At 38.1% G+C, this 26,373-nt stretch overlaps 1 protein-coding gene across 1 annotated transcript in view; it reads left to right on the forward strand.

Annotated features, from left to right (window-relative positions):
* The window catches only part of EFL1 (elongation factor like GTPase 1), a 154,831-nt gene that overhangs the window by 33,221 nt on the left and 95,237 nt on the right, over positions 1–26,373 (forward strand). Inside the window, 9 exon segments of the mRNA XM_077124350.1 lie at positions 5,885–6,018; positions 6,747–6,884; positions 8,477–8,691; positions 16,865–16,988; positions 20,288–20,364; positions 21,110–21,246; positions 22,198–22,320; positions 24,358–24,426; positions 24,429–24,456. Coding sequence (XP_076980465.1) covers positions 5,885–6,018; positions 6,747–6,884; positions 8,477–8,691; positions 16,865–16,988; positions 20,288–20,364; positions 21,110–21,246; positions 22,198–22,320; positions 24,358–24,426; positions 24,429–24,456 — 1,045 coding nt within the window.

Genomic DNA, 26,373 nt, shown 5'->3' on the forward strand with positions numbered 1-26,373 from the left:
CGAGTTTGTCATAGGCTACTTTTCCACTACCTCGAATTTTTATTCTAGCTGCTCCTAAACAGTAGAAGCTAGAAGAAGTATTAATATAGTGATTCAGCAGTTTGCTAAATCTTATTCTCTCTGTTATACCTCCTCTTTCTCCTTTGATCCTTTTCCCAATCTATAGGCACCTTTGAGAAATGCCTGTTCTGACTTTTTCATGTTGAGAAGAGGTATCGACACTAAAGGATAGGTGGATGCAATTAATTCATAATCTCAGAGAGGCTTTTCCCTCTGGGTTTCAGGATTTATTTCATCTAGGAACCCTCTGAGAATTATCGGTTCCGGGAAAGCAAAGTTAGTGTGTAAACCTCTGTAGAGTCTCAGTTCAAGCCCTAGGTGTTCTCAAGAGTCAGCAAGAGTGATGTTGGTTGGGGTTTAGCAAATCATGGCAGTTGGCACTAACTGAAGCTTGCATAAGAGGAGCCTCCAGAATAGTTTCTCCAACTCCATTTGATCCCCCTTGGCCACCGATGCCTTATTTTATTTCGTCTCTTTTCCCCTCCTTCTTCGGGAAGGTATTGTTGATCCCACGGTGTCAGGACCAGATTCATCCCTGGGAACCACGCCCCATGCCACCAGGGAGACCTTCATTCCTGTATCATGTCCATGCAGGGAAGGAGTGCAATGACTTTCCTTGCAGAGTTGGGCCTCGTGAGAGAGGCCACATCTGCGCTACAAAGAGGTTTCCTAGAAACCTGTTAAGCCTTGCCATGGGCAGTCTTAGCTTCTCCTTTAGAAAAACAAGTTTCATAAGGGCAAGCCCCGAAATCAAGGGCCTGGCCCATTTTCCGAGGAGTCCCCAGTATTTGAGAGGGTACCAGATGGGGAAGTTCAGTAGTTCCATATATATCAAGGGACTTGAACACCTCCCAGTTACCAGTCCACCACAGTCTGAGAAGTGTCTCGGCTTTACACCAAACTACACAGAACTACAGGCCTCGTTCCCTCTCTGGACCCTAGGAGTCTGGGTCATTAAATGAGCTGTCCAGACAGGCGGATTTCAATTATGTGGTAGAGAATATATAGGTTCTGGATATAGTTAACTCTGCATTTGGTCCCATACAGTAGGTGAAGGTCTCCTTTTACCTGTATTCTGATTTACTTTTGACCCAGCCAGATTGGCTTTGTTTTTAACTTTAATTAAAGTCCACTGTTCCCTTCAGTTACTATAACTGTTATAGTACATAGCTATGCTAACAGGGCTGCAGCACGCCATCTCTGCGTCCCAGGTGTCACAGTTATTCAGAGCCAGGGAAATACCAGCTGATACACATACCTATGTTCAGTGTCTTGGAATCTAGAATACATTTACAGCTTTGACTAACTGTGCTGTGTAAGGACTTCCAATCTAGGCCCCCATTGTCTTATAAGTATTTTCTGAAAGAGACCTTAGCGTGTTCTTTTGTTTCAGGCTTATTTTGTACAACAGGTTGTTCCCAAGGTTTATTCACTTCATTGTGTGCCTCTCAACCCCCTTCCTTTTTGTAGCTGTACCATTTTCCATCATATAAATGTATCACAGTTTGCATTCTGCTTCACAATCATGTACCCTATGGCTCCCTCCATCAGTTGGGCATCATGGATAATGTCTAAAATAAACACACCGCATCTTACAGTATCCTCATTTGGTTGTATAATCAGCAGTTGTGCTGGTTTGAACCTGTTGTGTACCCCAGAAAAGCCAAGTTCTTTAATCCTCATCCAGTAATGCTGGGTGGCTTGTTTCCATGGAGATGTGACCCACCCAGTTGTGGGTGGTAACTTTTGATTAGATGGTTTCCATGGAGATGTGTCTCTACTCATTCAAGGTGGGGTTGTTTACTGGAGCCCTTTAAGAGGGAACCATTTTGGAAAAAGTTTAGAGCCACTAGAGCTCATGCAGCCAGAGACCTTTGGAGATGAAGAAGGAAAATGTCCCTGGGGAACTTCATGAACTAAGAAGCTTGGAGAGAAAACCAGCAAACATTGCCATGTTCACCACGTGCCTTTCCAGTTGGGATAGAAACACTGAACGTCATCGACCTTAAATCAAGGTATCTTACCATGGATGTCTTAGGTAGGACATTTCTATAGCCTTGCTTAATTTGTATGTTTTCACGGCCTTAGAATATGTAAATTTGCATGTTCCCCGATTTAAAAGCTATTCTATTTCTGATATATTTTTTGCATTCTGGCAGCTTGCAAACTAAAACAGTAGTACTCTCAATTTTAGACAATTTTCATTGGTCCATAATGACAAAGAACCAAAAAACATAGCATCACCAACTATCAAACTACCCTTTATCACTTGTCCCCCCGAGTTCCCATTAGTTGTCCCAGGTAGTGCTGTGGTACTGTTGATGTTTTCCTGTTAACATTGGCCATAGCATGCATTTGTAGTTTTCACCCTGTCTCCTCTACTATTGACTCTTTGTCTACTATCAAACCATTGAAATAGTTTGTGCAAGAACTTTATTTATAATTATAGATTTAATCAGTGGGATACTTGGCACTGAACATCCCCTTTCAGTCTAGGCTCCATTTTCTTATAAGTATTTTCTGAAGAAGACCTTTCAGAAGGTGAAGATACTCACCTTCAATGTGGCAGTTTTACTTATAACCCCGCTAATTAATTGTCATCACTTCTGTCTGTTCCCTTATGTTTACATTCAGCCACTTAGAGTAGCCATAGCCTTTCCTCCATCTCTAGCTTTTGTGTAAGCTCTGTGTCTGCTCTTGGCTACAGTGTGACCTCTGAGGTTACCTTTACCAGAGTCATAATAGCACAATCAAATAGTAACTGTCCTTTTGTGTTTGACTTATTTCACTCAGCATTATGTCCTCAAGGTTCATCCATGTCATATGTTTGGGACCTCATTTTGTCTTACTCCCACATAATCCATTGTGTTTATATACCACATTTTGTTTATCCACTGATCTGTTGATGGGCATTTGGATTGTTTCCATCCTTTGGCAATTGTAAATACTGCCTCTGTCAACATTGGTGTGCATGTGTCTGTTTGTGTCCCTGCTTTCAACCCTTCTGAGTATATACTAAGTAGTGGTATTGCCAGGTCATAGAGCACCTCAATAATTAGTTTTCTGAGGAATCGCCAAGCTGTCTTCCACAATGACTGTACCCATTATACATTCCCACCAACAATAAATAAAGTTTCCAAATTCCATTCTTATAGGTGTAAAGGATATCTCATTGTCTTCTTGATTTGCATTTCCCTTGTAGTTAATGAAGATGAGCAGCTCTTCATGTGCTTTTAGCCACCTGTATTTGTTCTTCAGAGAAGTGTCTATTCATATCCTCTGCGCATTTTATAATTGGGTCGTTCTTTTGTTGTTGAGCTGTATAATTCCTTTCTGAACACAAAATATCAGGCCTTTATCTGATATATGGTTTCCAAGTATTTCCTTCTATCGAGGTGGCTGCCTCTACCTTTTTGACAAAGTCCTTTGAGTCACAAAAGCTCTTGATCTTAAGGAGTTCCCATTTGTCTGTTTTTTAGGTGTAAAGTTTAAGAAGCAACCTCCTATTGCTAGGTCTTGAAGATGTTTCCCTGCATTTTCTTCCAGAAGTTTTGTGGTCTTGGTGCTTGCATTTAGGTCTTTAATGACTTTTTTTTTTTTTTTTAACATAGACAGGCACTGGAAATCAAACCCGGGTCTCTGGCATGGCAGGCGAGAACTCTGCCACTGCCCCACCATTGCCCACCGCTTCAAGGCATTTTGAATTAATTTTTTGTATAGAGAAAAGATAGAGGTCCTCTTTCATTTTTTTGGCTATTGATATCCAGCTTTCCCATGCCCATTTATTGAAAACACTATTCTGTCCCAGTTCACTGGATTTGGGGGCCTTGTCAAAGACAATTGTCCATAGATTTGGTGGTTTATCTCTGCACTCTTGATTCAACTCCATTGGTCAAAACTTCTGTCTTTGTACTGTACCATGCTGTTTTGACCACTGTGGCTTAGTCGGAAAGTGATAGTCTTCCCACTTTGCCCTTTTTTTCTAGGATATATCTTTAGTGATTCAGGGTCTTTTTCTCTTCCAAATAAATTTGATATCTGGTTTTTCCAAGTCTTCAAAGTAGGCTACTTGGATTTTGATAGGTATTGCACTGTATCTGTATCAGTAGATGCTCAACTCCTGGCATATGCACCCACAAAATAATGATAATAATACAAAAATATGAATAAATAACAAAATACATCTCACCAGTAGTAGCCCCCAAAGTCAGGACGGACACCCCAAGATATATTGGGCATGAACTCAGACTGGTGTCCTCGGAAGGGAGAGAAAATTACAAAGAAAAGAAAAGTAAATAATAGAATAGTAAAAAAATTAAAAAAATAAAAAGCAAAATCAATGAAATATTAATATATCAAAATATGTAAGTAAAAGATAAAATAGAAAATAAGTGGAATAACTATAATACTACTAATGAAATATATATAGAGAGAGAAAAAATACATTAAAAGGTAAAAAGAAGTGAGAATAGAAAAAATCCTAGGCAGTCATGGAGTTTACCTGGCTGCACTTACCACTTCTCGCTCCTGAAACCCCTCCTGCCTTAGGCTCCCCACTCCCTGACTGCAGTGGTGGCTGATGAGAAGGCATGCACAGCAGGGAGAACTGCTCCTGTCCTGTGGTGGTGGAATGGCTGGTCCTAGCACGGGGTACGCAAGAGCTGACCAGCACCTGGGGGGATCAGCTTAACTATAATGCCCAGGGCATGGTAGATTCACCAGGTGCCGCTCCCAATGGCACAGCTCTTGGCAGCAGTCAGGTGGGGGCTTCCTACCAGAGCCTGGGGGTGTGGCTCTTTGCAGTGGTCAGCCAGACCCACCTCTGGCTCCCTGCAGGCATTTCCAGCTGGGGCAGCCTGGAGCAGAAGGCTGGTCAGCTCCTTTGGACCAGAACTCCCCTCACCACTGTTAGCCTCCAGTGGGGATCACAGCCAATCCAAACCCGTCGCCTCTCACCTCCCCAGAACAGCCTGGAAACGCTCTTCAATTACTCACCTCCCCAGGACCACAGTCCTGGTCATCCTCTCCCCTTGCCCCTTCCTGTTCTGTGGAGCAGGGATGAACTCACCCCACCCCACTCCACCATCTTCCTGGACGTTATGTTTTAATGTTAAGTCTCTGACTTGGGTGACTTTGTTCAGGTTTACCTGAGGGGCTTGATGGGATGTGGAACTTTCAGTGCTAAAACAGGACAGATCATAATGAGTTGGTCACCAGCTCTAAACTTTATGCATTATAATACATTAGTTTCTTATGAGGATTAAAGGACATAATATGCAAGAGCACAGTGGCACACAACTTGGTACTGCGATGCTCCGTAAGTTTTTGTAACAGTTGACTCTAAATCTTGATTGAGCAGATTCATACCTTCACCTTTGAGAAGCTGTAGGAAAGAATTTAGCCACCTGCTTTGTGTCTTTTAAAATTCTTATTTCCTGTGTGGGCCCCTTTGAATAGCATTCGCTCTCATACCCTTAGTGTTGGGGTTTTTAGTCTCATTTCCTAGCCTGTGAAATTGGGACTAGTACTGTTTCTCTTATAGGATTCAATAATGTGTTTTTAGCATGTTGAAGTGTTTAGCAAGCACAGTGCTAGGCTCACAGTAAGCTCTTAATAAATGGTAAGCTATTGGAATAATATAGTCTGATTTTTATATAGATGCTGTTTGAAATCAGGAGTCCCATTAGTGGGACTTCCTAAATTGGAATGATAGCTCTTGATTGAGGTTTTAGCTTCATTCCTAGATACTTTCTTATTCTAGAATGCCTAAGGAAGTGTCATTATACCTGCACAACTGAAAATGTTCTTTAAAATTTCATTTCAGGTAATGAGGACTACCTGATTAATCTAATAGACTCTCCAGGACATGTGGATTTCTCCTCAGAAGTGTCAACAGCTGTTCGTATTTGTGATGGGTGCATCATTGTGGTAGATGCTGTGGAAGGAGTCTGTCCCCAGGTGATGGACTTTCATGTGAAAGTATTTAATTGGTTGAAGAAAGGGAGAAGAGGTGGAGCTGACTATTGATTACACTGTGCCATTTTAGGCAGTACCCTGACAATCAGAAAGGTGGTTTTATTTTTCACATTTGATGATGTTTCAGGCAATGATAGAGTTAGATTACCCGAGTTTTGAAGGGATCTTAGAGATGGTGACTTGAATTTTGGGAACTTGATTGAATTATCATGGTATCCTCTTGGAGAAGAATGCAGCAGGAATGGGAGAAATGTGGAATTTTGAGTGTAATTGGAGGTTTCAGTTCAGTGGAAAAGGCTTCTGAAGACTGTGAGAGGTTCTTGATGGCAGCATATCAGAACTGCCTCTCTTGATCAGAGAAACTCTCTTCTGTGGGTTTCTCAGCCTGCACTTTTCCTCCTGCACTTACCCAACTGCACACACAATCACACAAAACCACCCTCCTTCCCTATTTGATACTACTGTATCCTTAATCCAGTATTTCTCAACTTTTCCACTGAAAATGAAAGCGTTTACCTCCAAGGCCAGAGTGATCATACCATTACTGTTGGGGTGGAGTTAAGAGCGGCTCTTGTCTTTTTAAGCTCATTTCTTTAATAACCTATTTTCAGAACCTTAGTTTTATAGTAAAAAAAAAGATGTAGACTTTTGTATTTGACGCCTTAATATAACTGCTTTTGTTTTAATGATTTTCTTTCTTTTTTAATCAGACACAAGCAGTTTTGCGACAAGCATGGCTTGAAAACATCCGTCCAGTTTTAGTGATTAATAAGATAGACCGCTTGATAGTGGAACTGAAATTCACTCCGCAGGAGGCCTATTCTCACCTCAAGAATATTTTAGAACAGGTATTTTATACTTCACTTTAGTATTTTAAAAATTAATGTTCAAGAAGTGTTGTAAGGAAGTTTCTGAGTTGGGTGTGAGGCAGTGCTGCAGAAAATTCATTTACCTAGACATTTTGTCAGTTAAGATTTACGTGTATTGAGTCATCATGCTACAATAGAGACAACAGACAAGAATGCTGTCAGGCATCTCCTCCTTCTCTTGGAAGCATCTTTTAGTCTAAAACTTTAACAGTAAGTTTTAAAGCTCTCTTATTGAAAACATTGTAGTTTGGTTCCAAAATGAAGCAGTATTAGGAAGTTCTGTGGTATTTTATTACCTGTCTTTACATGAAATTTTACCCAAGTATTCATTTATTTATTCAGCAAATGTTTGCGTAAATACATATTGAATGAGTGATTCTTGAATATCTATTGCATGCTAGGGATTGTGACTATAAACAGGTCAGAGTCCCTACTTTCAAAGAGCTCACAGTATAATAGGGGAGACAAATAGTTAAAGAGTATTTAGAGAAAAATGAGGTAGGCATTGGGTGTGATTTGAGAACTTAGGTGAGGGATAGCTGACCCAAACTGGAGTCAGTAAGGAAGAGAGAGAGGTAAGAAAAGTATCACAACAAAAGCCCTGAATGAGATGCAGGGAAGCTAGGTATTTGCAGGTAGAGAAATAGGAGAAAGCGGAAATAGGATTTTCAAAGGCAAGGAAAAATGTGGTGCTATGTTGCATTCAAGGAACTGCAAGTTGTCTGTTATAGCTGGAGAATTAGACCGTGACAGGAGATGGGAGTAGAAAAGAATACAGGCCCTAGATAATGGTGAATCTTGTATGCTTGGCATGGGAATTTATACTTTCTTCTTCAAGAAAATAAAAAGTCATTGAAGAGACCAACTCGAGACTATTTACTAAAAAAGGTGATGTTAGAAGTAATGTAGTGAAAAAGAAAAATCGCTGGAGCTAGTTCCCTGTGGAGTCGGGCAGGGTTGGGCACACCTGCAATGCTCCTTCCCCATGTGGGAAGAGAAGGGCCAGGTGGATGTGCAGAAATGAGGAGGTTCTTGGTGGGAACATGGTGTGCTCCTGGATTTCTGTGTTAACAGGGTCCGTTTTCTCTCTGAGTTAGGAAATAAGGTTACTTACTTGCGAGTCACATAGTTTGAGATTATTGTTTGGCAAGTGGACCTGAAGAGAGTGGGGACAATTTCAAATTGCAGATGTGAGAAATGGAAGAAGTAATTGACTAAGGTTATAACCAGCATTATGGGGTTAGAAACTATGAGGTCCTAGTAACACTGCATCCTGGAACGGATAAAACAGATGAAAGATTTGCCATATTAGTGTTTGCATTAAAATAATAATAATTAGAAAAAATGACCTTTCAAAAACTTATAATTTAGTTTTACTAGGTATAGAAAGAATGGGTTAACAGTGTATAAGTTAATCATTGATTGCAAATGTCGCTTCCATCCATATGTGCTTAACATGAGCCCAATGGTCACTGATGATGCTAGCCCTAACGAGGATTGAGTAGTGTGTCTCCTGCCATGCGTGTGCCAAGCATCTGAATGACATTCTGCCATTTCACCATCTTTCCTAGATTAATGCACTCACAGGAACTCTTTTTACTTCTAAAGTCCTAGAAGAAAGAGCAGAGAGAGAGACTGAATCCCAAGTGAATTCAAATTCTGAGCAAGGGGAGCAAGTTTATGACTGGAGCACTGGCTTGGAGGACACGGATGATTCTCACCTGTACTTCTCTCCAGATCAGGGAAATGTGGTGTTTACAAGTGCTATAGATGGGTGGGGCTTTGGGTAAGTCTGTTTGGATTTCATGTGCAGTTGATTTTTTTATTTAACTATTTATTTTGAGATCACAGTAGTTGTAAATTGGAGTTATAGATGTAAGAAATAATACAAAGTATCCACGTATCCTTTACCCAGTTCCCCCCCCCCGCCGTAGTAACATCTTCCAGAACTGTACTACAGTAGAGCAGCCAGGGTACTGATCCTGATACCAAGTACAGAACATTTCCATCACCCGAGGGTCTCTCATGCTGCCTTTTTATAGCATATTATCTCCTCCCTTTTAACCCCTGGCAGCCACTGAACTATACTTTTCTCCAGTCTATAATTTTATCATTTTGAGAATGTTATGTAAGTTATATAAACAGTATGTAAACTTTGGATTGACTGTTTTTCAGTTGGTGTAATTCTCTGGAGTTTCTTCTCAGTTATTGCATGTATCAATAATTCCTTCCTTTTTATTGATGAATAGTAGTATTTCATGGTATGGATCTGCACAGTTTGGTTAACTACCCATTGAATTCCTTTTTGATTGTTTGCAGTTCTTGGCTTTTATGAATAAAGCTGCTATAAACACTCATGTGCAGGTGTTTGTGTGAACACAAGTTTTCATTTCTCTGGGGTAAATGTCTAGGAATGCAGTTGCTGGGTCATATGGTAGTTACATGCTTAGTTTTTAAAGAAACTGCCAAACTGTTTCCCCAAGTAGATGTTCCATTTTACATTCCCCCCTGTTTCTCCACATCTCCACTGGCATTTGGTGGTGTTGCTCTTGCTATTTTAGCCACTCTAGTAGGTATGTACTGATATGTCGCATTTCCCTAGTGACTAATGATGCTGAACATCTTTTCATGTCTTTGTTTGCCATCTGTATGTCTTCAGCAAAATGTTTCTTCTTGTCCTTGCCCATCTTCTGATTGGATTGTTTTGTTTGGCTTTGTTTTGTTTTTGCTCTTGAGTTTTGAGAGTTCTTTACATATGGGAGGTATTAGTCCTTTCTCTCATACGTGATGTGCAGATATTTTCTTTGAATCTGTAGCGTGACTTTTCATCATCTTAACGGTCTTTTGCAGAGCAAAAGATTTTAATTTGGATGAAATCCAGTGTATCAGTTTTTCCTTTTATGAATTTTACTGGTTTGCTAAAACTGCTGGATTGCCGTAGACCAGAAATGGAACGGCTTTTATAAAGGGAATTTATTAAGCTGCAAATTTACAGTTCCAAGGACATGAAAATGTCCAAATTAAGGCACCGACAAGAGGTTACCATCTCTCAAGAAAGGCTAATGCCATCCAGAACATCTCTGTCATTGGGGAAGGCACGTGGTGACATCTGCTAGCTTTCTCAACTTCTCATTTCATGAGGGTTCCCTGGGGGCATTTTCCTTCTGTATCTCCAAAGGTCTCTAGCTATGTGGGCTCTGAAGCTTTTTCCACTACCTTTGCATCTGCCTTGTAAACGACCCACCTGGAATGGGTGGAGACACATGTTCATGGAAAACACCTGTTCCCCCATCTCCATGAAAACAACTTCATCAAAAAATTCCCACCCAGCAGTATTGAAACAGGATTAAAGAAAAATGGCTTTTCTGGGGTACATACAGTTTCAAACCATCACTTGAATCTTTATTTTGGGGTCATGTTTGTAGACTCTTTGCCTATCTCTAAATCCTTAATATTTTCTCCTAATGAAATAGATTTTTTGGCAGGACCTATGGATGTCCAATTACTCCGGCACCATTTGTTGAAAAGGATATCTTTCCTACACTGAATTGCTTTTGTGTCAAAATCAGTTGGACATATTTGTGTGGGTCCATTTCTGAATTTTCGCTCCAGTTCCATTGCTCTATAAGGCTGTCGTTCCTCCTCTAAATGCAGTGGTACCTTAGCTATGTACACTAATCAGACTGTTATCTTCTACATTTTTCTTCGTTTTCAAAAACTGTTTTAGCTTTTCTTTAGGCTCTGTCTTTGCATCTAAATCTTCCAACAATCTCTTCTTTATCTACAAAAAAAAATATTGCTAAAATTTAGATGAGGAATGCATTAATCCTATGTATCAGTTTGGGGAGAATTGACATCTTTATTATGGTGATTCTTCCAGTCTATGAATATAATGTCTCTCTATTTATTTAGATTATTAAAATTTATTTCATCAGCATATTAGCGTTTTCAGCATAGAAATCCTTTCATGTTCTGTTAATTTTACCCCTAACTTTTCATGTTTTGAGCTATTATAAATAGTTTTCTATTTTTAATTTTAGTGTCCATGTTCATCACTAGTATATAGAAATCCAGTCGATTTTTTTCTTTACCGGTTGATTTTTGCATGTTGATCTTCTATCCCATGACTTTGCTGAATGTACTTACTAGCTTCTTTAGGAATCTCTGTAAATTCCTTGAGATTTTTATATCTTCCTTTATGTGCCATTTGTTTCCTTTTCTTGCCTTCTTGTAATGGCTAGAACTTCTAGTATTTTGTTAAATAAATGTGGTGTGAGTAGACTTTCTTGCCTTCTTCCCAACTTGAGAGAGAAAGCAGTCTTTCACCATTAGGTATAACATTTGCTATAGATATATCAATAACTACAAGTTTGTTTTTTTTTAAGATGTTCTTTTATCAAGTTGAGAAAATTCCCCCTATTCCTCTTTTTCTAAGAGTTATTATCATAAATGGTGTTCTAGTTTGCTAGCTGCAAGAATGCAGTATACCAGAAACAAAATGGCTTTTAAAAAGTGGAATTTATTAAGTTACTAGTTTATAGTTCTAAGGCTAAGAAAATGTCCCAATTAAAACAAGGCTATAGAAATGTCCAATTTAAGGCATCCAGGGAAAGGTACAAGAAGGCCGATGACATTCAACGTTTCTCTCTCAACTGGAAGGGCACATGACAAACGTGGCTCACTCTGGCTTTCTCATGGCTCTACCAAAAAGAGGACTCTCTCCAAAATGTTTCCTCTTTTAAAGGATTCCAGTAAGCAACTCCACCTTCAGTGGGTGGAGACACACCTCCATGGAAATTATCTAATCAAAAGTTACCACCCACAATTGAGTGGGTCACATCTTCATGGAAACAGTCAAAATGCTCCCACCCAGCAATGTTGAATGAGGATTAAAGAGCATTTCTTTTCTGGGGTCCACCACAGATTCAGACCAGCACAAATGGGTCATGAATTTTGTTAGATGCTTTTTTGGCATTGATTGATAGCTTCATAATTTTGATTGATTTTTAAATATTGAACCACTCTTGCATCTCTTTTAGATTTTATGTGCAATTGATTTCTTTGAATAAATTTAAAATTCAAAAGATATAATAAAAATGCATAATATGAAAAGTCTCCTACCCTCTCTCTTAGCTTTTCAGTTCTTTTCTCCACAGGAAACCAGTTTGTCCTGACAGTTTATTGTGTATCCTCTAGAGATTATTTGTACATATTTAAAAAGCAAATATATTTTATCAACTTTTAGTATCTACAGTAGGAGATGCCGGTAGAAATTAATTTTACTAGGGATATACATATGCTAGGTATTGAGCTAGTCATATTATTTCAAGGTATTGAACAATTTGGTTCACATCATTCAGAGCCAGTCTGCCACTTAGTAGTTAAGATTGTAAGATTTTAATTTTAATATTGAAGTCTGCCTGACTCCACACAGCTGGTGCATTGACCCTTGGTGCTTGCATGGATGTTAACTATGGAATATAGGGACTGATGTTTCCTCTGATTGTACCTTCTGCATAGGTACTTTATGGAGCCAGGTAGCAGTGATGTCGATATCTAGAATGTGTTAGGATATTGATTACATTTCTTAGCCACAACCAGAAATCCAAATATATTTAAAGGATTATTATTTTGACATAAATTTCTTCTGATATAAACAATTATGGGACTGTAATGAAATTTTAGATATAATTTCCTGGGATAATAGAACCAGAAATAATGCACCAGATCAAAACAAAATCTACTCATGAAATAGTTTATCAGTATGACTTAGAAATGGTAAAGAAGAAAACTTCAGAAATTGACTAGAATGCAAGGCTTGTGAGCAGCCTCTTAAATCTTAGACTGTTCCTTGTCTTTCTTTTCCCAGGAATTTATTTTCTGACTTCGACTAAATAGATTTCATCTTGGCAATAAAATATATTATAATACCAGAAGTTTTTCACATTAGTTTGTAATAAATTATAGATGCCTTAGCCCACTTGGTGCCTGTAAAGGTCATATCAATATCAGCCTTAAATAAATTCAGATAATAGATATATAATGAAAATGGAACCTGTTGGCAGTTAGCACTTTTAATATGTGGTTGATGGTTTGCCATTATCACCTTTCTGTGCCTCAGTTTCCTCATCTGTAAAATAAGAGTACCAGACTAAGATGATGTCTAAGAATCCTTTTCAGCTAAAAATTACAGTGATTCAGTTATATAACAGGGTTAGTTAGACCTTTTTGGTTTCTTAATTTATGAGCATTCTGCTCGTGGGCCACAAGGTGGGAGGCTAGTCCTTTTCTTATAATGATTTTCATAAATAACTGAATGTTCCATACTAATTTTAACCTAAACTCACAAATTGGAAGAAGTTTATTGTTGGAGGAAAATGAAGTGGGAGAGGCTTGAATGGATAAAATAAGAGTAACTTCTGTATCCCGTACAACTTTTGACATACTTAGATACTATCAGTCAATAAATGAGGGGATGTAGGTCAGTTTCAGAGATCTAGTGCCTGCTTCAACAGTTGATTTATGGGAAAGCGTGGTAGAAATGAAAGCACTTGAGGCCCTTTCCTTGCAATTTTCTTCTGAAATGTTGTTGAATAAGGGAAGTTGTAAGCTGCATGTGCCATGTAAGGTGGAAAGGGAGCACAAATCAGAATCCGAAAGATGATTCTGTAAGCTCTCATACAGTGGAACAGGATTAAGAAGTGTAACTAATAACTGAACTTCGGTCCACTGGCTAAATCTGTCCAATTGCTAGAAGTTAATCCAGGAGAATCTACTCTGAAAAGCAGAAATGCATTGACTTGGATAAGTGGCAGCAAGAATCAAATTAAGTTCCTGTTTTAGATTAATAGCACAGTCATTCTAATCCTGGAGCAGCATACACTACAAGGACAGAGAAAAGAGACAATGAAAAGTTCTTTCTAATAGTTTTATTTGTCTTTGTATACCAGTGTCTTAGACTCTTGCAATGAACATTAATCCATTGAGTAGCTTAGAGGGCAAACGCGTATGTGACTCAGAAATTTCATAGTTGGCTGAGTTGTCGTTCGGAGGATAGGCATAGAAAGGTCAGCAAAGTCTTGGAAAATACACTCTGCAGGTCAGTTTTGAGAATCTTATTTAAAGCTATTCTGCAGATTAAGAGAAAATGAATTAAAATAGAGTTCAAGAATGGGTAGATTTTGCTAGAAACTGTCAGTGAAAATAATGACAGATGAATAAAAGAACTAAGTGATAGTGGGGAAGACGTTGATAATGATAAGCAAATTTTGTAGTAATTACAAGATACAAGGAAAAGAATAAACACAATTCTGAAAGATTTGTGTGTATCTGTGTATGCATGTTTAGCTGGTGGACTGAAGAAAGATTGAGGGTAGTAGGCTAAGCAAATTGGCTAACATTTCTTATAATTTATGATTTTGATAGATTTTAGAATGGTTATAAAAATCTAAGTTTACCACTGTTAGAATTAAAAACAATATTTATTTGACTTATCATTGAAAAAGCTAAAGGAAAATATAACAATCAAGATAGCACAAAAACATTTTTAAAAATCCTTGGAAACACGGATAGAAAGCATGGTAGAAATCCAACTGTTCAAAACAGTTGTGATAGTAAATGTATGAAATCTCCCATTAAGGAGATAAAATATTTTAAAAGAAAAATTAGAAGATAAAATCCAGTGATTTGCTGCATAAACAGATAAACAGCATAATGGATAGAGGCAAAATATGGAAGTTTCGGCTCAGATATGTCAATCAACTAATCATAAAGAAAATGGGTTTGACTCTATTGATGTTATACAAAGTAGAATTTATGATAAGTATATTATGGTGTAAGAATCATTTTTAGTATGATAATTGGCACATTTCAGGATTGAAAAAAAAATGCATCAACTGTCAATAATAAAGTACATGATAAAAATAGAAATATAAGTAGAAATCAACAGACACACAGTTGGGGAGATTTTAACACATCGTCAGACTGTGAACAGGTCAAATAGACAGACATAACTCATGACTGGTATAATTAAACTGAGGATTTATTTTCTCTCCAGTGTCAATGAAGAATAATCAAAAAGCTGTCCTGTATTAGGTAAAAAAAATATATGAAAATGTTGAAAGTTTTGCTAATCATTCAGTAGTTCCAGTTTTAACCATCTGAGTGTAGATCCAGGCTGCAGGCATAGAGATCAAAATTTCAGTTTCATTTATTGCGGCCCCAAGAAAGACCACACTCAAAGAACAAGATTCCCCTGAGAAAGCTGGGTTGGAAAACGGGTTTGGACCTCAGGCCAGAGTGGCTGCCTCGTGCTGCCTCCCTCCAGTGTAGATGTAGGACCTACATATGAGTGCTGGGTTCCGTCGGGAAAGTTGGCCTGCAAGGCTCCCTGCCCAGCTATCTCCATGGAGGGCTGCAGCCTGCCTGGCAGAATTAGGCATCGGCCCACAGAAAGCGCTGTAAAGGTAAGGGTCTCGTCCTGTATTGTGTCTGGGAGGAATGCCCTGTGCCCAGCTCTCTGTGCTTAACCGCAGAAAGTCAGGAGGAGGCCTGACCCTTCTCACTGACCCGTGGAGTAGGTGCCACAATGGAGTCTGTTTAGGTTTGAGGCAGAGGAACTCTGCTCAGGAGGTGTTGCTTGTTCACCCTCAAGGTAGAGCAGTGAAGGTGGGAGAGACCAGGAAAGCTGCTGCAGTCTCCAGATTTCTGGACTGAGGTGGAAATTTGTAGAGAGAAGAAGGATTCCCTCTTTCAAAGAGGCAAAAAAGAAATTATGAATTAATAATATGCTTTTAACAGACATTATCTAAGTTTTTTGAAAATTAAAAAGTAGTAAATAATTAACTATTGGATAAAGTGATAATCAAGACTACAATAGTAGGTTAGATAGTAAGGAACCCTCAAGGCAGCCCCAGGATGTTTGCACCCTCTACCTGCATGCCTTACATTTTAATTTATTTTTCGCTCCCTTGGCCCTCGGTGAGAAAGGACACTGGGCATTTATCTTTAGCATTGTTAACCTCCACTCCTCCAGCTTTTTATTGCTTCCAGTCTCATAGAGAATATCAGCTAATTGAACTTAATTTATCTGTAGTTAACATCTTGCCCACATTTGCCGACTGATCTGAATAAAACTGTCTGGGGTGTGCTGATTTCTGAATAAAACTGGGGTGTGCTGATTTTAGATTCCTTTTGCATTAAAGAAAATGTCAGGCATCTTTTAAGATGCTGGTCCTTTGAGAGTTGGAGTCAAACCTTAGATTAAATGTGCTGTTCCCTGCCAAAAAGGTGTTTTTCCCAGGTCCTTTATCCAGTGATGTGGAGCCTGTGACAGCGCCCCTGTTTGTCATGTGACTACTCTGCTGTAGCTCGAGTTTGCAGTTAGAACAGCTCTGGTACCAGGTGCTTTGCTAGGAACTGGTTAGAGTTAAATTGGTGTGTGTATGTTTCCCGTTTAATTCAGGATGCTGAAAAGCCATTTTTGGCTTTGAATTTGTTTTCTTTGTGAGCAACAGGTATTTGTAGCAGTGAAGGGCTCAGGCAAGGTTTTTTGTTGTCGTTGGAATAATGGTGATGGGCAGATGGAGTCTGCATTTCCTGGGCCTTGATCCTCTTACCTTGTTTTACACCAGAACACTTAAGAAAAGAAACTGTAGCGGGAATTCTAACACTATAGTATGGAGACTGTTGGACAAGAACCTGGGCTTTGGAACCAGACCACTTGGCTGTGAATCCCAGCTCCACTGAGGACTGGGTAATGTCTTTGTGCCATTTTCCTTTTCTGTAAGACAAGGTAGGTAGTTAGTACCTGCTTTGTTAGTAAAAACGAAACGATTATGCCTAGTAGTAAGTATATATAAAAGCACTTTGAGTAGTATCTAGCTTTGAAACACGAGTGTTAGCTACACTCATTATACCTATCATTGTTATTAATAATGTGAATATTGATTTTCTTTCAGAATTGAGCACTTCGCCAAAATCTACAGTAAAAAAATTGGCATTAAAAAGGAAGTTCTTTTGAAAACCTTGTGGGGAGATTATTATATAAATATGAAGGCTAAGAAGATAATGAAAGTTAATCAGGTAATATGGTATATGTCTCTTTTGATTGTTAGTCACATTCTGCCTTATGAAAACCTATACTGTAACACCTTTAATAGGTATAATTCACCTTTGGTTTATGCAGGACAGTTCGTGAGGGTTTGTTGTTTGTTGTTGTTTTACTGAATATATCTGGGTAGTACAAGTCTTTATCCAAGTATTGTGTAGATTTCTTAATCATTTTATTTTATTTTTTGTTTTTTATTGTTTTGCATGGGCAGGCACTGGAAATCGAACCCGGGTCTCTGGCATGGCAGGCGAGAACTCTGCCTGCCTGCTGAGCCACCGTGGCCTGACCTTAATCATTTTAAATATGGGAGAAAAGAACTGCATTTACTAAATAATACTCATTGCATAATTGTTCCTTTTAGCAAAAATGAGATCCTCGGTATTTTGCACTGTGCATTTGTGTGTCCCCTTTGCCATAAAGAGACATCTCTTTCAGACGTCACTGTACTCTCCACACAGAGCCTTCACTTTGACCTTATCTCACTGTGTGCAGTGACCGTACAGTACTGGTAGGAAGAGCTGTGAACTCCCTGTAATCCAGCTTCACAGAGAGAGCCTGTGTAGAACTGAGTCACATAACCTCAAAGGATACTTTCCTTTAAGCTTTTTAAGTGTAGGATTCATGTTTTTATTAATTTACTATCTTTGAAAGTCATATACATTTCTTCTAGAAAGCACTTACCAGTATAAAGCAACAGGAGAAAAAAATTTTGAAGCCCCAACACTGCTAATGTTATGGTGTTAATTTCTTCCATTCTTTTTGAATAGATATATACATCTCCCTGTTGTGATTATACTGTGTATATAATGCTGTGGCCTGCCTTTTTGCTTAACATCATATTATGAATATCTTCCCTTAGCATTAAAAGCTTTTTTTTATAAGCAGTATATTTAAAAAGAAGCCAGTAGGGCGGTGCATTGGTGGCTCAGTGGCAGAATTCTTGCCTGCTGGGTTCGGTTCCTGGTGCCTGCCTATGTGAAAAAAAAAAAAAGAAAAAAAAAGCTAGTGTAGTGTGAAGCAGATAAGAGCATAACTTGAGAATCCAACTCTAGATCTCAACTTTTCACTAGCTCTGTGACCTTTTTCTTGGTTTTCTCATCTGTAAAGTGGAGATAATAGTACCTATTATAGAGTGGTTATGTTGATTGCATAAAATAATCTATATAGTCTTTAGGATAGTCCTTGTCCCATAATAAACATCCTTTTATTATTAGTTTATTTTGTGAGTGCATTATCGGTTATATAATCAGTCCCCTAAGATCAGGCAGTTTTTAATTTTTTTCCCCAAATGTTTGAGTGAAATTGCAATAGGCATCTTGGTGCCTTTTTTTTTCTTTAACTTTTTATTTTGAAATGATTTCAAACTTACAGGACAGTTGCAAAATACCACAAAATCCATACAGAGAACTCCAGCATACCCCTACCCCCAAAAAGCCCAGATCCACCAGTTTTAGTATTTTGCCATATCAGTCTATCCATCCACCTATCAGTCAATCTATTTTGTCAGTTTTCTAAACATTTTTGGGTAGGTAATATACATCATGCTTCCTTGATCACATGCTTCCATGTGTGTTTCTTAATAAGAATATTCACTTATATAACCACCTTAATTACCATCCTCAAGTTCAAGAACTTTAAAAGTGATATAAAGCTTTCAGTCTATATTCCAGAGTTTTTATATGTTCCAATAATATCCTTTGGACCTTTTCTCCTCTGTTCTATTGTTGATCCAATCCAGGATCATTTATTGTACATTTATTGTACTTAGTTTTCATTGCTCTTAAGTTTCTCTTTTGTGTGTGTGTGTGTGTGTGTATATATTGTTTTATTTTTTTTCGGTGGGGGTGGTACATGGTCCGGAAATCAAACCCAGGTCTCCTGCATGGAAGGCGAGCATTCTACCACTGAACCACCCACGCACCCTTTGTATATATTTTTAATTGTGAAAACATACATAGAGCATAAACTTGCGTATCTCAACCACTTTCAAGCATACTATTCATGGGATTAATCACATGTACAATGCTATGCTACCCTCACCACCATCTGTTATTGAACTTTTCCGTCACTCTGGCAGAAGTCCTATACCGACTATACATTATCTTCACATTCTTTCCCCTCTCCTGGTAATCTGTACTCTACTTTCTGTCTCTATATGTTTGCACATTCTAGCTGTTTCATATAAGTGGAATCATATAACATCTGTCCCTTTGTGTCTGACTTGGCTCAACATGGTGTCTGCAAGGTATATCCATGTAGTGACATGTATCAGAACTTCATTCCTTTTTACGACCAAACAACATTCCACTGTATGTATATACCACATTTTGTTTATCCATTCATCTGCTGATGGACATTTAGGTTGTTTTCACCTTTTGACTACTATGAATAATGCTTCTGGTGGACCTTTGTGTCCAAGGCCCTGCTTTGGATATGTGTCTAGGATTGCCAAGTCATGTCACAGTTCTGTGTTTCAACTTTCTGAGGAACTGCCAAACTCTTTCCATTGTGGCTACACCATTTTACATTCCCACTAACAATGCACACGAGCTTTATTTCTCCGCATTCTTGCCAGCACTTACTCTTCCATCTTTTAAATAATAACAGGAGTGGATGTGAGGTGGTGGTGCATAAATTTTTATGTCTTGATGATGATTTTTTTAACCAGGCAGACAAAGTAATGATTTTAATCTTAATTGCCAATAACTGTTAAGAAAAGAGGTATCAATTTATACTCTCTTCAGTATTACAGTAGTATCCATCTCGCAGTATTCTTGCTTTTAAACTTTTGCATAGTTTGCTAAGAGGACACTGAAAATTTTGAAAACTTTTCCTAAGAGAAAATGGTATGTCTTTGTTTCTTTCTTAATTTATCTTTTCTTGAAGTTGAACAGTTTTTCATGTTTAAGGGCATTTTGCCTTTTCTCTAATAGTCTTAGAATGATTCCCATGGGAATGGCTCCCCAAGCAGAGTGAAACTTTAGCTCTCAGCTTGCGTATTGTGTGTTCCTTTGATGGCAGTGGTAGGGCAGCTGCCATGATTTGTCCCCTGAATAGTCTCATTGTGAATCCAGTGATTCCCAGAAGAAGGGAACAGTGATTATAGATTATTGACTGTTTAGAGCAGTCTTATAATTATTTCCCTCCATTTTACTGTTGAATAAATATTTTCTAGTAGAAATGAGACATATTGATAATAAAACATGTCAAGAATGAATATGTAAGGTATCTCTTTAATATTCAAAACTTAAGCCTGTATTCTTTCATACAGGCAAAAGGGAAGAAGCCTTTATTTGTCCAATTGATCCTGGAAAATATATGGAGTTTATATGATGCTGTCTGGAAAAAGTAAGCTTGTTACAGTGGTATTTATCTTTGGACATCTTTCCATCTTTGGGCAGTATAATTTGTCTCACTTTACGATTTGATTAGTCTGACTCTTCAGAAGGTTGAGATAGATTAAGAAGGTGAACAGAGCCTCTATGGATGAGTTGGGAGTATAGGTTGTGGAAACAAAGTTTAAAGCAATGTGTTTAGCCCGAGTAAAGGGGGACAGGGGAGGAACAGAAAAGAAATAGTTCAGCTTGCTGAGGTGAAGCGGTGAAAGGATAGAAAGAGACGCTGGGCCTTGGTTTTCACAAACCCAGTATAAAAAATAGGAATTGTGGTTGAGCTGATGCTTGATAACCCAGGATCACTGTTGGGGGCCTTGGGGAATAATTTGCCTGGTGCAAGTAGGAAAGAAATTTTGCTTTAATAAATTTACTTTCTGAATAATTTCAGAGGCAGAGTAACGACTTTAGCATTTATTGTAAAACTGCTTTAATACTTGATGTAGCTTATTTGAGGAGGTTGTGAAATTGCTTCATGGGATGTTTCAGAGAAGGGATCATTTAAAAGTATAAGAGCAGAGGTTGAATGGTTGTCTTATTTTGGTAGGAGCCCCTTCTAAACATTTTTAGCCTTTTTATAGAAATAGTAATATATTAGGAATAAATGGATCAAATAATGCTGAATTCCTTTTCCCTAGTGATCCCTCATATATCTTTGTATGTGATCTTTTTTTCCCTCAATCTTGTATGTTTACTTATAGGGACAAAGAAAAAATTGATAAAATAGTAAGTTCTTTAGGATTAAAAATTGGAGCTCGAGAGGCACGTCATTTGGATCCTAAAGTTCAGATCAATGCCATTTGCAGTCAGTGGCTACCCATATCGCATGCTGTTCTTGGTATCCTTTATTTTAATGGTTTTAAATGAAATTGTAGTTTGATAAAATAAATGAAAGTTATTAGAAAACAGGAAATCCTCTGGAAATCATGCATCACAATCCATAGGAAGTCTTCTTTGGTTCTTTAAAGTTCTACCATGAAAGTATATTTAATACTTTAAAAATTACGATACTAATAAAAGTGCTTTAAAAAAGAATGTCTTTTTGCTTTTGTTTAGTCATATGTAAGAATAAAAACTTTTGAACTAAGATATACAATCAAGTAGGTAACTTAGACGTTTGTGTTAGAGTACTGTTTTTTTAATAGCATATTTTCTTTACCTTATTCTTGTTTCCTGTCATGTTAGTGGTTCCAAGAAGACTTGAGTTTAAGTGGCTTACATTGACTGAAGTCATTTTATAGTCATTTTAATATATGAAAAAATTCCAGTTTTTTTCTTTCTGTTGATCTGCGTGTATTGGGCTGTGTACATGTGTTGGGGCGGGAGGTGCGGTGCCTTGGAAGTGGGCCAGCACTGTTACTCTAACCCCAAACCGTGATGGACACGTACTCGTACAGTGACGTCAGCTGGTAGGGAACCTTCTCATATCACAGCTAGTGGCTGGTGGTTATTGCTTAAAAGTTTATGAAGACTCAAGCCTTATGAAACATTGTTAGAACTTGAAGATTGCAGATAGCTAACCTGTTAATCTCTATTGTCCTCACTTACTCTATGTGCAGTCGTTGTTAGACTATTTAATTTGAATACCCTTTCTGGCTTTGGGAAATCCATTAACTCTTTGAAATGTGTATGCATACTTTGAGGTGAGATGTTTAATAATGTTGCCTTATAGCCCAGGTATTTTCTGTGTAGATGTACACTATTACTTTGATATTTAGTGCATACTGAGAATTTTTGCCTTGGTGAAGGGCTCTAGCCCTGGTTTGGAGTCCTTAATGACAGGCTTCAGCTATGGTGTGCCAGAAACTTCCTAGTCCCCTTGAAATCACAGCTGAGAGAGTGGAGAAACTGATGTGCGCTGGATCACAAACGTTTGACTCTCTTCCACCGGAAACCCAGGCACTGAAAGCAGGTGAGGTGTTGCCAAGCATGTTGACATCATATTGTGGCTTGTCCTCAGTCCAAGGTGCTTTATACCCATTGGCTAAATGTCAGTTTGCTAAGTGGCCAGTTTGCCATATGGGCAGTTCCACATGAACAAGGTCGCAAATGATCACCTCTCCTGTTTTTTGTTTAAAGTTTCAGTTTAGCTGTAGCCATTTTGCTGCAGCCAGTGGTGGGAGGCCAGAGGCTCTGAGACTCTTTCCTATTCCATCTCACTTCATCATAATGCTTTAAGCCATTCTCATAAATAGCTAGATTATGTCCCCTGAGCTGTATAATCCCTCGTGGGTATGGCCTTAGGGATTGTGGCAGAGTTCCAGTGGCTGTGTTGCTAATTAGAAGGCTTGTACACACGCTTCCCCCTGAGAGGGGTCTCTGCCAGCTCCATGAAATTCGTCTATATGTATTTGCTGTCTCAGATTCTTTTTCTCTTATTCTTTTTGCAAACCCTCCACTCCTCCAGAACCACTCCACAACTGTTTTCAGGGTCTCCATTAACACTTTACATCTAGCGGCTAGTTCTCAAGTCCTCATTTCATTTGATCAGTCACTGGCATTTTGATTACTCCTTCCTCTGGGAAACACTTTCCTTGCCTCACCTCTACTTTTCTCTCTGCCTCACTGGCTATTCATTCTCAGTGCCTTTGCTGGTTCCTCTCCATCTCCTTGATTTTTTTACTGTGGAGTGCCTCAAGCAGGACTCAGCCTTTGGACTTCATCTGTTTTCTATCAGCATTCATTTTTTGGTGATCTCATTCAGACTCAAGGCTTAAGTAATAGCTGTAGTGTTCATAGTTACCAAATTGGTATGTCCAGCTTGCATCTGTTCTCTGAACTCCAGGCTAGTATATATTATGTACACACGCACAGTTGTGTACCCTCTGTCCCCACTCTGCTGTCTGACAGGCATCTCAGACTTGGCCTCTTAGTTTATCCCAGACTCCTTCTCCTGATGACACCCGCCTCAGTGATGGGAGTCCCATTGGCTCTTAACTTTCTCTCATGCCTCTCATCCAGTCCTTCACAAATCCTGTTTATTCTTTCTTTGAAGTTTATCTAGAATCCAAATACTTTTCAGTGTTTCCACTTTCCCCTCCCTGGACCAAGCATCCACCTTCTTTTACCTGGATGTTTTACAAGCTTTTTGTCTACTCTCTCTGCTTCTGCTTTTGATTCCCTCTAGTGTTTTTTCAGCAAAACAGCTAGAATGTTAAAAGGTAAGTTAGGGCATGTCACCCTGGTTCTGGTTTGAAAGAGAAATTTTATTCAAAGGTTTCCCTGGCAAGACCTCTGATATATGATTAATTCTTACTTCCTGTAGTTTTTTTCCTTATTCCTTTGATTTTTAGTTGAATTTTTTAATTCATCTAGAAATTATTTTGGTGTGGGATGAGTTTGCTGAATTTGCTTTTTAAATTATTAACCACTGGTTTTATACTTCCAATATAGTAAATGGTTCTACTAGTTAAGGGAAGAAAAATCAGTATGTTGGTATGAAATTCTGTTAAAATGTATATGTTTTAGGAGAAGTGATATCTTTATAGTATTGAATCATTATTTATTTCTAAGGATTCTTGTAACTATCCTGAATAAAAGATTAACATCCATTTTATTTTCTAATTGTTATCATCAGGAATTAGAAAAACTATTGATTTTTATTTATTTTATCAACAAGCTTCTTTGTTGTTGACCGTTGACCCTTGGTAACTTTCCACAGTTCTGTCTCCACTGGATAAGGGAAGTGTTTATTAGGCGTAGTGGGTGGTTAGCCCCATTCCCTAGCTGTAGCTCTGATATCCTGCCATTTTAGCTTTTCTTTTCCCATTTCTACCAGCTGTTCTTTCCTAACAGTCTTACTCCATTTTCTAAATGGGACTTTTATCATAGTAATAAGGTATTGTAGGTTGCTCTTGTATTTAGATGATACCATGTTAATAACATCTTATTATCTGGTTTCTTAATATAATGGGGAAAGTAGTGACATTTTTACTTCCTGTTTGTTTAGCTTTTATGAAATGTGGAAGTGAAGACACTGCTCCAGTTATCATCTTTGTTTCCAAAATGTTTGCAGTTGATGCAAGGCTTTGCCTCAGAATAAGCCAAGGTAAGGCTAAAAGGAAAATTGGAGCGGGCCAGGAACATGACATATGTTTGGTGGGATGTAGTGGGAATTTAGGTGGAAGGGAACAGGTAATGCTTCTCCTCCTCAATGTAGAAATCATCTCAAGCAACCCCCAGAGTGACAGTTGTATAGTACTGTATCCTTTAGCATTACCTCTGTAGGAGAAAGGTGCTAAAGTAAGCTCTAAGACTATTGATTTTAACCTCTGTAAATCTGAAAAAGAGTAATCATAATAGCAATAGTAGTAGCATATAAGGCAGGTTCTACTCTTTAGGGGTTAGGATTTTAATAGGGTTTCTATTGAATTTATAGATCTATTTTGGGAGAATTGACATCTTTACGTACTGAGAATGCTAATCCATGAACGTGGTATATTTCTCCATTTATTTAGATCTTCTTTAATAATCTCCATAACATTTTATTAGTTTTCTTGGTAGTGGTCTTATACATCTTTATTATAGGTATTAGATTATTTATTTATTATTTATTATTTATTTATTTATTTATTTATTTATTATTTTGCTTAAGTAGGTACTGGGAATCCAACCTGGGTCTCCGGTGTGAAGGCGAGAATTCTGCCACTGAGCCACTGTTGCACTGCTCAAGTGGTTTTTAATACAATAATAAATGTATTCTCTTTTTTAAAATTTAATTTTTTTATGCTTTTTGTCTGATTCAGAAATACAGTTGATTTTGCATATTGACTGTTTCCGTTTATTCTCTTAATTCATGTATTCTTATGTTTAATTAATAGAGTCTTTGGGTTTTCTCCACATACCAATTGCACATGATGACTTTTATTTAATGTCCCCCCCCAACACTGTTTGGAACTCCCCCTCCCATTACACTGGCAGGGACCTACCCTCCCCCCCACCGCCATTACACTGCCTGGGAACACCATTGCATCATTTAGAAGAAGTATGATATCCTTGTGTCCTTTCCACTTTCTCAGAGAAAGCCTTCAACATTTCTCTGTGAAGTATGATATTAAGTTTGTTTGTTCATTTTTATAAATGAACTGTACCAAATTTGGGGACTTCCCTGACATCCCTGGTATGGTTTTGCTAGTTTTTTAATCATCAAGTGGATATTGAATTTTATCAGATGCTTTTCTGTGTTATTTGAGATTATTATGGCTTTTTTTTTTTTTTGCTCTTTTTTTTCTGTTAACGTTGGGGAATTGCATTGATAAGCTTTTGTTACAGCAGTGAACTCCATCTTTCCCCTCTGCGTGCTTTTAAGATTTTCTCTCCGTCTTTGGTTTTCACTAATGTGCCAATATTTGGCTTACTTTGGGAGTCATAGAGTTAATTAAATTTCTGGCTTAATATCTTTCTTTAGTTTTGTTAAGTCCGAGTCATTAGGTCTACATATATTGTTTGTATTGTATTCTCTTTCTGATACTCTAATTGTGCATATGCTAGGCCTTTTTGTGATATCTATTTCTCCATAATTTTTATTACTTTTTTTTCTTTGTGCTTTAGTTTATTTTCTTCTGAAAAATTTTCCAGTTCCCAGATCTCTTGTTTTAATTTAGTTGGATTGCAGTCCTAGAATTTCTTTTGATTCTCTTTTATGGTTTCTATCAAAATCTGTCATTTTACGTGGTTTATTTTTTTTTTTTGATCAGGTGCCAGACATTGTGTATGAAAAGGTATAGAGGCAATTTGAGGCGCAGGGTGATGTTTATTTACTTTTTCTTTACAGGCACCAGCTTAGGTGTAAATCATCTTACTTCATTCAAGGATTGAGATGATTAGAAGTTGGGTCTCACTCCTTGTGAGGACTGAACTTATTTTGGGGACATTATGGCAGGAGTTGCTCTATGTCCTGCCTTCTTCCTTTGTTGGCCTGAGCTCTAAAGCTCCTATCCCTTAGCCCGGTTAGATGCTGAAAGCT

Source organism: Tamandua tetradactyla, chromosome 12 (assembly GCF_023851605.1).
Source record: "Tamandua tetradactyla isolate mTamTet1 chromosome 12, mTamTet1.pri, whole genome shotgun sequence".
Taxonomy (NCBI): domain Eukaryota; kingdom Metazoa; phylum Chordata; class Mammalia; order Pilosa; family Myrmecophagidae; genus Tamandua; species Tamandua tetradactyla.